This window comes from Podarcis cretensis, assembly GCF_951804945.1.
Source record: "Podarcis cretensis genome assembly, chromosome: 1".
Taxonomy (NCBI): Eukaryota; Metazoa; Chordata; class Lepidosauria; order Squamata; family Lacertidae; genus Podarcis; species Podarcis cretensis.
The window spans coordinates 111,412,226-111,428,766 of record NC_137170.1 but is presented as its reverse complement, the minus strand read 5'-3'; the positions used below and the strand labels follow the sequence as shown (position 1 = coordinate 111,428,766).

Here is a 16,541-nt window from a genome sequence, read left to right as displayed (position 1 = left end):
TGTCCATGATAAATATTGAAATTTGAACTAAATTAGGAGTATTTTTCTTCCGTATCTAGATTGTGGACATCTACTCAGATATTGCTTTTGCCCATCTCTGATCAGACGTTTATGTGATTTGTACTATATTCTTCTTATTTGTTCCAAAAAAAAATCCAGCATGTCATCTGCTTTTGTCTTTTCCATCTAACCTTTCATTCTCCCTCTCCCTCTCTCCCCTCCCTCCCCACTCACTTCTCCAACTTTTATTTGTGATGCTCAGCATGCATCTTCTCCAAGCACACTGGGCTGTTTGGAGATTCTCAGCCATGTTTGTTGTCAGAAAACCATGTTTCAGAGCTATATGTTTTGACAGGTAGGAAACACTGGTTGAATATTTTTTCCCCTCTCCAGACAAAAGGGAATAGTAACAAATAATATCAGCCCAGCACAGAAAATTTAATTGAAGCCTTAAAGAAATGAAATTTCTTTTTGTGAAATTTCATAGCTTTTCTTCCTGCAAAACACAGGGCGGTTCAGCCTTGTCTTTCTCACTGGATTGGTCGCTGGTGGGTTTATAATCTGGCTGCCTGGAACTGATGTGAGTTGTAGTCCGAAACATTTGGAGGCCATCAGCTTTGCAAAGGTTGTTTTAGTTCCAGCTCTGACTTACAGCCCAATGGCTATGGTTAACATTTTGCTTTGTAAACACCACATAAGGAATTTCGCTCATCTTAAAAAAAGCAAAAGCATGCAAGGGAGGCTCTGAGCAGGATCAGTCGGATGTGTAGCCTGTAGGGAGGAAGAATAAAAAATTCTAAAATGCAATTGTAAATAATAATAATAATAATAATTTATTTATACCCCGCCCATCAGGCTAGGTTTCCCCAGCCACTCTGGGCAGCTTCCAACAAAACACTTAAATACAATAACCTATTAAACATTAAAAGCTTCCCTAAACAGGGCTGCCTTTAGATGTCTTCTAAAAGTTTGGTAGTTATTTTCTTCTTTGACATATAGTGGGAGGGCATTCCACAGGGCAGGTGCCATTACCGAGAAGGCCCTCTGCCTGGTTCCCTGTAACTTGGCTTCTCGCAGTGAGGGAACTGCCAGAAGGCCCTCGGCGCTGGACCTCAACGTCCGGGTAGAATGATGGGGGTGGAGACGCTCCTTCAGGTATGCTGGACCGAGGCCGTTTAGAGCTTTAAAGGTCAGCACCAACACTTTATTCCAACTTTGTTGCTTCACAGAACTCCAAGGGGTTCACATCCATGCCATGTGTTTAAAGTCCTTGATTTCCCCCTGCAGAATCATGTGAACTGTGATTTGTTAAGGGTGCTGGAAATTGTAGCTCTGTGAGGGCCAAGCTACAATTTCCAGGATACTTTGGGGGGAAGCCATGTGCTTGAAATGCATAATGTGGACCAGTTTTCCTGGACGTTTTTGAATGTTTGAGGGGTTTTTTTGTTTTTAATTTTGTCGGAAGCTAGGGCAACCCGAGCTAGGGCAAGCCAGTCAGAGGAGTCTAACAACAACAACAACAACAACAACAACAACAACAACAACAACAATGTCCAGTTTCCATCCAGGCACTGACCCAGACCAAGGCCAGCTTAGCTTCAGCTTCATCATTTGACTACAGGCTTTCCCCCACCGAAATCCGGCAAGGATACCAGCAAGAAAAAGAAACAGAGCAACTGCAATGGAAGCTTAATTACAGGAGTTCCTGCTTACAGTCAATTTTGAAACTGTGTAGGTCCACGTTTATGGGGAAGCAAAATGAAAGCTCTCATTCTGCTTCCCATTACTTTGTAATGTGAAAATTGGAAAATCAGTTATACCAAGACTGTGCTTCTAACACACAGAGGGCCCTTGGGGGGAAATAACTTACAGCTTGAATGGCAAAGCATTCTGTTCACACATATGTGGTTGAATGGAACGGGGCTTACATTGGCAGACTGCTTTTAAGGATTGGGCTGTAAAATATAAGAGGTTTAATGATGATTTGTATTTATAAAACACCTGTGCACTGTGATAATCACAAGGATGTGAACAACAGCGCAATTAAAAAGCTCTAAAAAGTATAAAAACACTTAACGGGAAAAGAGTATTTATTAAGACAGGATATAGGTGATCAATTTAATGGCATCGCTTGGGTGTGTAATTTTTGTTTAATTTTATTCTGTGTGCCCACCCCCCTATCCCCACCAGTGGGGTTTGTAACTATTCTGTAGCAGCTATTGCATATTGATTATTCATAGTGAGGAACTGTTAATGTAAGCAGATTCATAGAGCTTTTGTTCTGTAATTGGATGATTGAACAGAAGAATTGCAACCTGAAATTGAGGAACAGAACAGTGAAATGATAAACTACTCAGTAATGATATAAAAAGATCACGCATGCTTCTGTTCATAGCAGCTTTGGGACTCACAAAATGTGGGATAAAATATGAGGGATGCTGTGTGGAAGCTGCTGAAATGCTCAAAGGAGACAGATAATATGATCATTGGAAAAACACTAAGCTTGCTACTTTGACTTGCAACTTGCAAGGGATTTTTACGATCTATTGCTGTCCCTTGGGTAGACTAAACAGTCCACTTCTACCATATTATTTTCTGGGACTGGCGTCAGCCTGCGACACTCATGGACAATTTCCAAGGCCCTGCATCCTGGGAAGGCCCACTCCTATACCTGCTCTGGTCTCTCCACATGGTGTAGCTTAGAGCCACCATTTTAATTTCCCACAGTACCCTGCCTTAGTGTCACCCTGGGGCATTGTGGGAAATATAAAAGGTGGCTCCAAACCACCAAGCGCTGCTGCTACTGCTTCTGCCAGGTAAGACCACCAGGTAAGCCTGTAGGGGCCTAAAGATATAGGCAGGAGCCACCGGGGGAATTTTGCTGACAGACTTTGAGCCATCCCTTCCTGGGTCCTCTTCACACCTCCATTACTGCAGAACGACTGAGAGGCTGCTTTGCCTGCAATCAAAAAACATAACCTTGAATGGTGATTCAGATATCCACATACCAGTGGAAAAATCCAGATTCTCACCATGCAATTTGTTCCATTGCATTTGTGAGTGTTCCTCTCTGTTTCTAGGAGCTGCTGGTGCCCTCCAGATACTGCTGGACTTCAAATCCCATCAGTCCCTGCTGATGATAGGAGTTGCCTTCCACCCCTGATGTAGGCTGTGGCCAATAGCAGGCTATTGTTCTCCACCCCCACACCCTTCTATACCTTCTTTGCTTTCACAAACTGAAAAATCGCTTCCAGGGCATAGTCTGAAAACATGGTCTGGAGACAATGATACAGCCACCTTACTGAAGCTAAGCAGGTCTGCGTTTGACTAGTGCTTAGATGTGAGGCCCCATGAGAACTCTGTGGATGCTGCCTTGAGTTCCATCATGGAAGACAGGTGATGTGCCCTAAGTAAATGACTAGTAACTAACTTCTCAAATTGCTGCCTTCCATGCCCAGAGCCAGCGTTTCACCTGCTGAACTTGGGTATAGGCAAAAATGAGCAACCCCTACAAGGTAAAACATGAGTTACAGCAATCACAATATCTTAAGAATTAGGAAGGCCAACAATTAGATATAAAGCAGACTGTATACAGTTAAGCTTACCACAGAGAGGCTGGAAAGGAAAAATAGCAGCCACAGAGATCATAAAGCACATCAGTAATAAAACAGATATAAAAAGGGGCAAGAACCTTTTTGGGGCATAGCAGTGCCATATAATAACGATGTCATCCATCTAGGAGACTATTGCAAGCACATCTTTGCAGACCCAAGGGCTCATTTGTTTATTGCACTGTTACTGCTAAGGGTGAAGCAAATTAGCAATACATATTAAAATCAAATGATCCCACTTCTCTGTGTGTGGAAAGTGTGCAGATTTATTAAACTGCTTAGGCTGTATAGTCTACTCGAATAAAGTTAAAAGTCTACTGAATGCTCCCCTGTCCACCAGGAGCATGCATTTCTTTTCATGAGATCTGATTATTTTTAAAGTTGTGTATGTGTATATTGAGTTGACCAACTTATAGTAATACTTGTTGCTACTTAAGGGAAAGATGGTTTTACTCCTTTTGATTGGCCTGGATTTGACCAATCCTAACAAGATTACTGAATTTGATTAAAAAAAATTTTTTTTTTACATAAAAGCATTAAGTTGCTCAAATATGACCCTATGCTGGATACTTTTCAAGTTCCCAACCTGACCGTTGTTACCAGATAAGGAAGTGTCTTATAACACTGGTTGTTTCTTGTTCCCACCTGCCAGCTGCATGCCTGCTTGTCTTCTGTTGCTCTGCCTACCTGTTCCCTTCCCAGCTTCCCAGCACCTCTATTCCCCTGCCCAACATCCTGCCTATCTGTATCTTCATTCCAGTACCCTTGGTTGCACATGCACCACACACTTAAAGCACATCCCCACCTCCAAAGAATCTTGGGAACTGCAGTTTACCCCTCAAAGAATGACAGTTCCCAGCCTCCTTAAACTACTGTTCCCAGGATATTTTTTTTGAGGGGGAATTGCACTATAAATGTGCTTTGTGCACACAAATGTATGGTGTGCACACAGACCTGGGGGGATGTATTTTCAATGTACAGTGTGTAAACAGCTCTGTCTGAAATTGATTCTGTCTCTGCATTGACCCTTCTATATGGATCTGCCCAGTACAACTCCGTTATTGCATTCTCTGCTCCTTCTAGGTCTGTGCTGAGCTGACTCACCCCTACGGGTAATTGGGCATGGCAAAATGGCTTTAGCCATAGCGAGGGATGGGGGGGAAAATCTGCCCATTTCCATTCCCCCACTTTTGCATTTTTTACAATCTTAAATTCAGTTCTTCAAATTTCTGCAGCAATTTGTGATTACCATATTCATCATGAAAATCCTTCAGCATTTTAGTGAGAATTTATCCTAGTACACATTTCTTTTCAAGCAGTTTCTCATAATGCATTTTTGTATGCTATTTTCATGATATGGTAGAAAATTCCAGTTTAACTACGCACCATATGAAGAAGTGCTGCCTTTTATCTGCTCTGATCTCTCACCATTTAGCTTCATCCGATGAATCCTATTTTAGTATTTATTATGAGAGGAGAAAACAATATGCTTTCTTCACACCATCATTTTATACACCTGTGTCATGCAAGTCTTCATGAAGGTTGTGTATATAACATACTCATGCATTCATATATCTTTAAAGAGTATTAGCTTCAAGTATTCAAGTATTCACCTGCTTCAAGTGCCTTGTAGCCCTGCTTCCAACAACCCTTATTGCATCTATTGTTTCTGTTTTAAGTCTCCCAGCGTATTATTATTGATAACAAACTGAATGAATGAGTGAATGTTTGAATGGATGCTGGCTCTGCCTAAATCATTGACAGAAGAAAATAGGACAAAATGTGGAATGTGTTGTGTTATCCAGAATCCCTGAATATTATGATCAGGAAAAGTTAACAAACTGTGGTGCCGTTGCTGTTGGTCCCTGTGTTTTCCTCCTGTGAATCCCGCATTGCATTGCTGACCCAGTTATTAAGTTCTTCCATCCCAGCTTGCCCTTTTCCTTCCATAGATGAGAAACTGACAAAAATTTTGAACCCCCTTGTCAAATATTGCCTCAACAGTGAAGGGGCTTCTCCACCTCAAGTTACTCAGTTTCATCCTTGCGTTGAGAACTAAACAAAGCCCAATGTTTTGCTTGAACTCAGAAAATTATGTTGTTTTGTGTTTCCTATCAGGTCTCTGTGAGCGGGTTTTCAGCGTATGTTGGCCTGGGGGCAAGAGTGGGTGAGAGTCTGGAACTTGACAAAAGAGCGTCCAATAGCCTGAAATATTCAGCGGGTGTTTTCCATGAATAAAATGGTCCAAGGAGGGTTGGTGAGAGTCAGAGGAGATTTGCCAGCCCTCCGGCCAGGAGAAGAAATCATTGTGTCTGCGTTTGAGTCAGACAGGGTTGAAGAAAGGGAAAGAGATAGAGAGCTGAGGTTGTGTTCAGACACCGGTTCCTCAGTCCAGTATACCTGAAGGAGCACCTCCACCCCCATTGTTCTTGGTAGTGGCGCCCGCCCTGTGGAATGCCCTCCCACCAGATGTCAAAAAGAAAAATAACTACCAAACTTTTAGAAGACATCTAAAGGCAGCCCTGTTTAGGGAAGCTTTTAATGTTTAATAGGTTATTGTATTTTCTTGTTTTGTTGGAAGCCGCCCAGAGTGGCTGGGGGGACCCAGCCAGATGGGCGGGGTAAAAATAATAAATTATTATTATATTATTATTATTCTCTTAGCAAAGGTTTGGGAAAACGTTTCCAGCCAAAGGACCACGTTCTCTTCTGGGCAACTTTTGGAAGGCCCCATGCTAGTGGTGGGTGGGGCCAGAAGGAAATGTGGGTGGAGCAACAAATGTAAATGTTACGCTTGTACAGTAGGCTAGTTTCTGCACCCCACCCCAATTCTCCATCCAAGAAAGCATTATTGAACTTCAGGAACACATTCCACTACAGGGATAGCTCAGCTGGTAAAGCAGGAGACTCTTAACCTCAATGTCATGGGTTCAATCCCCACATTGGGCAAAAGATTCCTGCATTGCAAGGAGTTGGGCTAGATGACCCTTGGGTCCTTTCCAACTCTACAGTTTTATGGTTCTTTGAAGCACTCAGGGCACAGAGCAGGGCCAGTGAAGGCTGCAGCCCAGGGGAACAGTGTGGGTAGAGTCTGAAGAGCCAGACCGAGAAGGCTGCAGAGCCACATTTGTCCAGAGGGTCCCCGCCCATCTGTTAGATCCTTAGGTTGCCAGCTGTTTTCCTTGGAGATCTGATAGGGGAGCGGCGGCTGTTTGTTAGAATACTGAAGCTGAGCCTCCAGCTCATGCTCAACCTGCATATTTGTAAACCAGCTGAATATGACAAAATGACAGTCAGCCTCTGGCGACCTCCTTCCAAAGGGAACAGAACCTAGGTAAGCACTGTGCCCTGGCGAGGTCTCCTCACTCGGAGGAAAGATGAAACTGATAAGTTTGCATTGGGAGAAATGCCTTCAGTCTAGAGGTGAAACTGTCATGGTGTTTTAAATCCCTTTTCATTTTCACTTTTACGGTGAAAAGAGATTTTTCAGCACTAGCTAGAGAGAGAGGGAGGGTTAGGGGTGGTTGTTGCTGTGTTCCCTTGTCAGTTTCCCCTGGTGCTCTTTGCAGGCTTTGGGCACAAAACTCTACAGCGTTGCACATCCATCACCATCTACCTCCCTCCCCTTTTGGCAGCATATGCAAGAATTTGCACATCCAACTGTTACGATTTTTCTTGATGGAAATTAAATTAGAACTGGATAGAAAGTGAGTTGACTAGCATTTGTATAATGGTTCTCAAAGCAGTTCACACTAATATGATCAGTGATGAATCCAGAAGCTCATGAATAATATCAAACAATGGACTTACCACTATAAAAGGTGAAGGTGGCAGCAAAAGAGGGAGGATGCTGGAGTGAGATGTCATTCAGAGTCCTCTCCCCAATCCACCAGATGACTCTGCTGCCACAATTTACGCTAAGCAATGAGATGCTTTCAGTCTCTTTTAGGGCAGGCTTCCCTCTTCCCAATGTCCTACAACAGGCATCCCCAACCTTCGGCCCTTCAGATGTTTTAGACTACAATTCCCATCATCCCTGGCCACTGGTCCTGTTAGCTAGGGATCATGGGAGTTGTAGGCCAAAACATCTGGAGGGCCGCAGGTTGGGCATGCCTGTCCTACAACATGAGGAGGTTAAGGGGTGATATGATAGCCATGTTCAAATATATAAAAGGATGTCACATAGAGGAGGGAGAAAGGTTGTTTTCTGCTGCTCCAGAGAAGCGGACACGGAGCAATGGATCCAAACTACAAGAAAGAAGATTCCACCTAAACATTAGGAAGAACTTCCTGACAGTAAGAGCTGTTCGACAGTGGAATTTGCTGCCAAGGAGTGTGGTGGAGTCTCCTTCTTTGGAGGTCTTTAAGCAGAGGCTTGACAACCATATGTCAGGAGTGCTCTGATGGTGTTTCCTGCTTGGCAGGGGGTTGGACTCGATGGCCCTTGTGGTCTCTTCCAACTCTATGATTCTAGGTCAGGGGTCTGCAACCTTTAAGACAAAAAGAGCCACTTGGACCCGTTTCCGAAGGAAAAAAAACTGGGAGCCGCAAAACTTGTCATTATAAAAATAACTTTTTTGTCACTTTTTTATTATTTCTTTGTTTGACCCCTCAGAATTACTCCTCCTCATAGAAATAAACATTAAATTAACAAGTTACCTTTTTGTGTGTGTGTGTTCTTCACTCCCCTTCAAAACAGTGACCAGCGTACATGCCCCCTTTCAATGCAGTGACCAGGTTACATGCCCCTTACAATGTAGTGGGCGGGCGGGCGGGAAGGTGACGTCGGGATGGTGCGTGACTAATGCTCGCACCGCCCCCATGCGACGTCACAGCCAGTACAGCGCCCGCCACAGTGGGGAGTGTCGGGGCACACAATGCGCCTCCTCCCCTCGCTAGTATCCGCCCCGGAGCCGCGGCAAAGGTGTAAAAGAGCCACATGCGGCTCCGGAGCCGCGGGTTGCAGACCCCTGTTCTAGGTGTTCTAGTGCCATTTGGAATTAGGACAGTATCCTCACTCTGATTTGCCTTTGTGATCTCATTATACAGACGAATCTGAATTGCCGAATGTTGATATGATTGCATTGTTCTGTGTCGTTGCATTGTTCTGTGATCCATGTTTGGCTGGGATGGGTTCAGAAAGAAAGCTGCCTTTTTAACATACACACACACACACACACACACACACACACCTTTCACGAAAAGGTATGCAAGCTTTTTGTGTATGTTTGGGACACTGGGGGGGGGATCCTGGTTGAAAGTTCAGTGCAACCCAATGAAGATGCAACAGAGGTTACACTCCCCCAGTAAAAAAGTGAGTGTGGGGTTTCCAGTGTCAGTCAAACTCAGGCCTCACATGCAACATCATTTCCTGAGCAGTTGCCTTAGCTTGCATTTGTGATTCCTCCCCCACCTTTTCCTTTCAAGTGTGATGTCCAACTTGAATTAACATGAGTGTAGCAGATGTTAAATGACTGTGACCAAGCCACTGATGTGCTATTTTACACTCCTCTTCATGAACTGTGTCTGGCTTTGGTGAGCACTTGATATCCCCCTCCAAGTCAGACCATATGCCCTTGTATTTAGAGAATGTAAATCTGAAATCAACTAGTCAGCCATTGTCTCTGTTGCTCTCTTCAAATGCCGATGAAATCGAATTTATGTGGGAATAAAACCTTGACTACTAAAATGCTGTTGCAGAAGTGTAATTGAGAGGAAAATTTGGCCTGATGCTTCATTTTACTGGGACTAGTGGTGGTGCTTGAGCAGAGCATAAAGTCAGCAGTGAAACTGGATATCCAAAAATGCACAGACGTTTGGCTGCTTGAAGGATAATGTATTTTACGCAATCTATGTATTGGAATGTAAATAAATGTCCTCAAGCGTATTTGTGATGCAGGGCTAGACAAATGTTGGACTGCTACTTCCAACATCCTTGCCCGTTGGTCATGCTGGCTGGGACTGGTGGGAACTGTAGAGCAATGACATCTCAGGGCGCCACATTAGCGATTGCTGTCATAATGTTTTAACAAATAGTTTCATCAATGAATTTTTCTTTTCTACCAAACTAGACAATCTCTGAAATGGTGTTGTATCAAAGTGGGCACATTTTACATTTTGATAAATTGCTTTGGCAGATTAACATCCAATATGCTTTTAAGTGTGTTGTGGGAGGGGGGAGTATTGGTTTGTTTTTGTTCTTATGTTTATTGTGTATTTTGTTATTTTTTATACATTTATACATTTTTATGTTGTGATCCACCCTGGGATCTAAAGATGAAGGGTGGTATAACAGCAGCAGCAGCAGCAACACCAACACCACAGTCGTACCTTGGATCCCAAATGCCCTGGAACTCGGACATTTTGCTCCCAAATGCCACAAACCCGGCAATGATTGTTCCGGTTTGCGAATGTTCTTTTGGAACCCAAATGTCTGATTAGTTGCGGAGCTTCATACAACTGGGGGGCGGAGAGTAGGCAGGGCTGGCGCGCATCCTGGGGGTGTGACGCGCCGCCTGCAGAGGCGTGGCACGTGTCCTGGTGGCAGGGCACGCTGCCTGCAGGTGCGTGGTGCCCAGTGTGGGCAGGGGGGGCAGCTGCGATGGCACCCTACCGGGATCGCACTCCCCCCGCACTCCTCTTCCTTCGCCAGTGCAGCCGATGGGGATTCTGCGGCTTCTGATTCAGAAGCTGCAATTTGGTTTTCAAATGTTTTTGAAGTCGAATGGACTTCCGGAATGGATTCCATTCGACTTCCAAGGTACGACTGTAATAATAATAATAATAATAATAATAATAATAATAATAATGCCAATCACAAAATGGTTCTCATGGGGATGTGGCATAATGGACAATGACACCATGGCATAGCTCAAAATGGCTGTCATGCATGTTATGGCATAACATGTTCCCCATCAGCACTCCCCAGTGAAAAAAAGACAATAACATCAACCACCACTGTGTTCTCTCATGGAGAGAAATAGTCTCCTCTGTTCCAAATATAAAGGAGGGTGGGTGGCTGTCTACTCCTAGCATCCAGTGAAATTTGAGTATTTTTAAGCGGGCGTGGTCACTGTTTGATAGGCCAGGCCACTGCAAACAGGAACTGACGAGGGAGAAAAAGCTTTCTCTCTTGCATTGCGGATTTTTGAGGGGATATTTAATGAGACTTTCCATGGGTACTCTACAAACGTGTCTTAGAGGGTATAATAGTCCATTTAACCTACAAGTAGGAATGAACATATGAGCAGCAGAGAACACTAAATAAAGGAAGATTTGAGACAAAAATGGGTGGAATAATAGAATATGCAGCCGACAAAAGACTATCTAAATTGCCATGGAGAGATGGATTGGGAAGCCCAGGGACAAGAGATAAATGATGAGTATATAAATTGTAAAAATGCTTTTTAAAAAAGAGATAGACTTTCTGTGGGTGCCATGGGAAGTGCTGGTGGGTGCACTGATGCCTGTGGTATCTGCATGTATCATTCTACCTGCCTCTCTAAAATGTTCCTCACCTCTTCAACTTATGTTTTACTCTAGGAGGATGTGGCAGGGGTGGGGGGGGAGGGGGAGAGAGATGGGGAGAAAAAGAGACACCCACTACCTCCTTACTGGGCACATTGTATATCTGAATTGTCTCCTTGGAGTCAATAGGCCACCTCATTATGGTTACAATAGACAAATTCCTAAGCATGTGATCTGCTTCCATGGCCTTGACTTGTTCGTTTTTTACCTCAGAGACTTGCCACTCATGTTGACTCAGATTTGCTGTGTGTGATGAAGTGATAAAATCAATGGAAGAGAATGCACGTGCCTCTGTAGTGTTCAGAGAGAGAGACTATATTATTTATTGTTTATCGCTGTAAGTTAAACCCACTCAACAATTTTCTGCCAAAGTGCATTTAACTGTTTTGGATTTGTTTTGTTTTTTTATTTTACTTACAGCTGAGGGGCTACTTCCGGGGGACAGTATCCAGACCTGAACAGTGTGGTCCTATTAATGTCTACTTGGAGTAAAGCCCCTTCCGGTTCAGTGAGACGTTCTTCCAGGTAAGTGTTAAAAGGCTGCAGCCGAAATCTGTGAGTTATTGGCAAAAGTAATATTAAGACAATGGGGGAAAAGATTATATCAATATTTCTAGCAATGCAATAAAATAAAACACTGTGCAGCTTGAATAATAAATGCTGTTACAACCACCACCCCTAGAATATTACCAATTCAATGCAACTGCAACATTTAATAAATTAGAGCAGGGACTGAGAACATTTGATCCCCCAGACATTGCTGAACTACAACTCCCATCATCCCTTCCTATGAGTAGAAAAGCAGCTGGGGAAATAGGTAAGCATCCCCACCCCTGTCATTCCTCTCCTGAAAGTGGAAGTGTCTGATTCTGCTTTTCATTTTATTTTAATGGTACATACAACCATGATGTATTACAGCCTTCTGTAACCCAGTGCCCTCCGGATGTTGAAGGGCAGTAGCTAATGGGAATTATTGTCCAAAAAATATATAGGGAAGACTGATGTGTTGCATCTAGTTTGGGACAGAGCATGATCTGGGAACTAGAGCTCATCATGGTTAAAGTGAATAGTCTTTTTTTCTTTTTTTAACGTGAGAAGGGATTTAGAATGTTAACAGTTTTAATAAGAGACCCTGCTCCTGGCTTGGATCCTGCAACTCAAGGACTTTAAAAATAACCTCACCCTGAATTTTCTCCTTTGGGGTATGTGTGTGTGTGTGTGTATTGTGGAGGTATCCTTAGAATTAAACAGACATCCATCTCCTTGTTTTCCCCACAAGAAAACATTTGCCCCATGAGAAACTGATCTGGATATGCCATAAAATGTTCTTGCACACATAAATCCCCACATGGCAAAATTGGTTTGCTTTTTTAAACCATTCAATGTATGACTTCTTGGCATAGGTAATAAATCACACACCTGTTTTATTTATTTATTTAGGGAAGTCGGAAGATACTGCCTTTTAGACTTCTGCGTTTGCCTGTGCACAGGTTTGTTAATATTTTGGTGGAAATGGGATGAGTTTTATCTTTTTTGCTAAAAATTTAATTTTAAATTTTTCAAGCTGGGTGGTTTTTTTGCTTTTGTTTTGTCCAGTGCAGTCTAGTTATGCTTGCCATAAGGGCAATGATACCCAACAGGGCAATGGAGACAAGGTCACATCAGCTAAGTCAGTTTGCATTGTATATATGGCCTCTTTGTCACACGTTTCATTCAGTAATTTCATACTGAGTATACGCCCTATGTTGACAAATACTGGATTGATGTTGCTGTTATTATTATTGCCACACCACCAGTGTATGTGATATCTTACAGAGCTACATAGGGAACACAGAGAGGTCCTTGCAATCAAAAGTGGACAATGTGAAAACAACCAAGCTGTTGCAGTTACTATGCTATAAAGCAGGGCTGAGGAGCTTGTGGTCCTTGAGATATTGCCGGACTACAGCTCCCATCACCCCTGGCCACTGACCATTAACAATTGCAGGGACCACTGAGTGGTTTGAATGATCTAGAAATAAAATCCATTCCGAAGTGTTCCAAATGGAATTTTGTACCAAAATGCTGAACATAGCCTTTACAATTATGGGCAATTCTTGAAGGTTGCACTCAAGTACCTGCTACATTATATGCAGCACAATTGTAATACAATATATAACTTGTTTTGTACCATCAAGCACAATAGGCAAATGAGAAGCAAAGAAGGAAACCACGCCGGGCCTGTTCTCAGGTTTGAGAGATTCAACCCTTCAGTATTATCCAAAGCTTTTAAAAATGATTTACTTTCTGATGTATTTTGAAATGGAGGGTTTTCTCATTGTCTCCAGCTACAGCACAATCTAATACTCATGTTTACTTACTGAAGAGTATTTCACTTGGGAGGAAAATGCATAATATCAGTGCAGGCTTTGTGGAAATTCACCACTCTGGTATGTGAAAAGTACTTGAGACTAGGGGCTCATTTCAATAGTAGTGGGGATTAAATAACAACACCGCACACACACACCCCATAAGCTCTTCAAACAAATTCAGACTTTTTATTTGGTGTGTCACATTTGTTTCATAAGCACACTAGTTAAGTGCATTTCCTTTCACGGCTTAATTTTCCTGGCACTTGCAAAGATGATTCTCTTTATTAGCTACGTTGAAACTTTTCTTTCTGCTTTACTTGCCCCTTTTCAGGAAATGACAACAGGAAAACCATGCATAAACTGGAAGGTATGGCAAGGCAGCCACAGTAGCTCTTGAGGGTTAGGTAAGTCAAGTCTTAGTTTTGGTGCATAGGGTCATCTGGTCTGTTCATACCTGCCCTGAGGCTTGTCCCAACCATAGCATCAGGGCCAGTCCTACTATTAGGCAGAGTGAAGAAGCTTCAAGGCAGTGGTGCCCTTCAGCTCTTCCTCCCTTCTGCTGGAGAATAGCTGTGTGTCATGCACCTTGCCCTCCCCCTTTGTAATCTTATCAACCATTTGCAATGAACCTCAACAGTCAGAGGATATGGATTAACAAGCAATCTGCAACATGGTTATTTAGCCATACACATTTACTTGCATGTGAATGAGAAACCGGAAAAAGCCCCCACATCCATTTATGGAACTTTGAACACCAAATAATAATAATGATTTTATTATTTATACCTCGCCCATCTAGCTGGGTTTCCCCAGCCACTATGGGTGGCTCCCAACAGAATATTAAAAACACAATAAAACATCAAACATTAAAAACTTCCCCATACAGGGCTGCCATCCAATGTCTTCTAAAAGTCATATAGTTGTTTAATTTCTTGACATCTGATGGGAGGGTGTTCCATAGCGCCACTGCCAAGAAGGCCCTCTGCCTGGTTCCCTGTACCCTCACTTCTCTCAGGGAGGGAACCACCAGAAGGCCCTCAGTGTCCAGCTTATTTTATTACACATGAGTAAATCTATCTGTTTTTTTGTGATGTGTGTGCATCTCAGTTATTCTACAATATTGCTTGTATGGTGCTGCCCTGGGCTCCTTTGGGAAGAACTGTGGGATATAAATTTAGTAAATGAAATGTAGAAATAATAACTAAATTCTGGTGATTTCCAGAATGCCCATTAGCAACACAGTTTCCTCACCCTTATCAAAAAATGACAATGCAAAGCCCGCTGGTATCAACTGGGGACTTACCACCTTCTTTTCCACTGTGTGTTTGCATATTCCATATTGTTTCAGAATCAGTTAAGGGGAATAGTCAATGAGCTGGTAGCTGCGCTCACGCTGAAGAGGTTTGGCAAAATGATTTCGCCTGGGCTCTGACAGGAAATGCATGAGTCATACTTTGAAGCCAATTGCTTTTCAGATTTGCTCTTTGGCTGCACATCAACACACTCGCTTGGGCCCCGTTTCGCAAGATGGACAGCTATAAGCCACGTTGCCTGACAAAAGTGTCTATATAAGCAGTCGTTCTGAAGTGCTGATTCTGTTATTTGATTTGAGGATTAAACATGCAGTTGCAAGCCATCTGTTTCCCTGGGTTGACGTCCTTGAGAGGTTAGATTTCTACAGATAATGCCTCATAAATGCAAGTGGTATTTTGAGAGATCGGAATTAGCCGAGACATATGCCACTGAAATTATCTGCCTTATCCTGGAGAACTGCTTACATTTTGACATCCCTGCCCAAACTGAAAAGAGAAGTTTACTCTCATTGTTGCTGATTTAGAACCCTGCTGCTTTCTGGCCAAATGCCACGAGACTGAGACAGTACATTTTCAGTTAGTACATGAAAAGCTCTGCTAACTATTCAAGCTGTGGCTCTCTTCAGGATCTTCCTTCAAGTGATGCCTGGGAACAGGAAAAAATCCTTTCAGCTTCTATTATCAGAGCGGCCTCTCACGTTGGGCCAACAGGAACCAGAAGGTAGGTGAGAAGCTATTGCCGCTGAGCACACTTGAAATCAGATGGATTTCTCTCAGTGTAATGCAGGGATTGCCAACCTTTTGGGGTCCGTTTGAAAAGCTGCTATGGCCACCACTTGCACATCCTGCAAATGAGCACAGATCTATTACCTACAGCATAATGATTATTTCAAGCCTATTTTCATTGAGTAGAGGACACCCTGTGGGTGCCAGGGATGGCTTGTGTGGGCCCATGTATCCTTTAATACGTACATGTTTCATTATACTGGGGATAGAATCACTATTTGCTAATAACTAAGACAAAGTTTATTACCAGGGCCGAATCTACCATTGGGCAGAGTGAAGTGACCACATCAGGGCAGGGAGCCGCTGTGAGTTGTTGCAGGATGGAGCTGTGTGACCTGCTGCCCTCAGGTGCAATGAAGGACATTTCCTCTCCTCAGTGTTGAAGAAAAGCTCAACTTTCAAGCCAGCCAGTCTTGGACATGGAATAGAAGAGGCAGCAAAGTGTATTGGGCTGATAGTTACAAAGGTTGCTTAGGGTGGACATAAGCCTGTAGGCAGGGCTCACCTAATATATTTTACTGCCTGAGAAAAAGCTGTACAATGCCTTCCTCGCAGAGGTGGGTGTGGCACCTTCTGTGGGAGAAATTCCTCTTGGGGGTTTAAGTACAAGGCTCACACCAATTTCCCAACCAGTCAGACTTTATCCAGTAATGCATTGCAGGTCAGAGTTTGAAGAGTCTGCAAGAACATTTGCATTAGAACACACACTATATAGGCAACATATGTCTTCTGCCACCCTGGCACATCAGCATCTCTCAACCAATCACAGTCCCTGAAAGACAAGTTACTCAGCCCATTTTTACTGCACACATCAGAAGCTTCCTTGTACCTGATGTGGAGTTGTTTTTCACTTTAACATTCAAGCCGCTTACCAGGTTCTTACCAGGTTTGTGGTGGGGCCACACTGTTGCATATGAGACACTGGTCTTACTGATAAGGAGTTTAACAGAAAT

The 16,541-nt window shown here is 43.2% G+C and overlaps 1 protein-coding gene and 1 long non-coding RNA gene across 11 annotated transcripts in view; one reads left to right on the top strand and one right to left on the bottom strand.

Annotated features, from left to right (window-relative positions):
• Window positions 1-419: 419 nt before the first annotated feature.
• LOC307219871 (uncharacterized protein) overlaps window positions 420-16,541 on the bottom strand; it is a 418,411-nt gene continuing 402,289 nt past the window's right edge. For 7 of the 8 annotated variants that reach the window (XR_013840601.1, XR_013840602.1, XR_013840603.1 and 4 more), the window contains 4 exons: window positions 14,793-15,647; window positions 11,557-11,691; window positions 4,998-5,062; window positions 420-771 (listed from right to left, as the gene is read on the bottom strand). Coding sequence is in view for 1 of the 8 variants with exons in the window: in XM_079983399.1 (XP_079839525.1) it covers window positions 755-771; window positions 4,998-5,062; window positions 11,557-11,691 (217 nt within the window). In the remaining 7 variants the exon portion in view is untranslated. The remainder of the gene's footprint in view (window positions 772-4,997; window positions 5,063-11,556; window positions 11,692-14,792; window positions 15,648-16,541) is intronic. The other variant, XM_079983399.1, reaches the window with a different exon arrangement.
• Window positions 11,591-15,493, top strand: LOC307220074. 3 transcript variants are annotated; one of them, XR_013840687.1, is made up of 5 exons: window positions 11,597-11,663; window positions 12,579-12,628; window positions 13,466-13,567; window positions 13,821-13,893; window positions 15,429-15,493. It is a non-coding gene; the product is annotated as an uncharacterized lncRNA (long non-coding RNA). The 3 variants fall into 3 exon arrangements; XR_013840689.1 differs by lacking the exon at window positions 15,429-15,493 and having other exon boundaries at window positions 13,821-14,036; XR_013840688.1 differs by lacking the exons at window positions 13,466-13,567; window positions 15,429-15,493 and having other exon boundaries at window positions 11,591-11,663; window positions 13,821-14,036.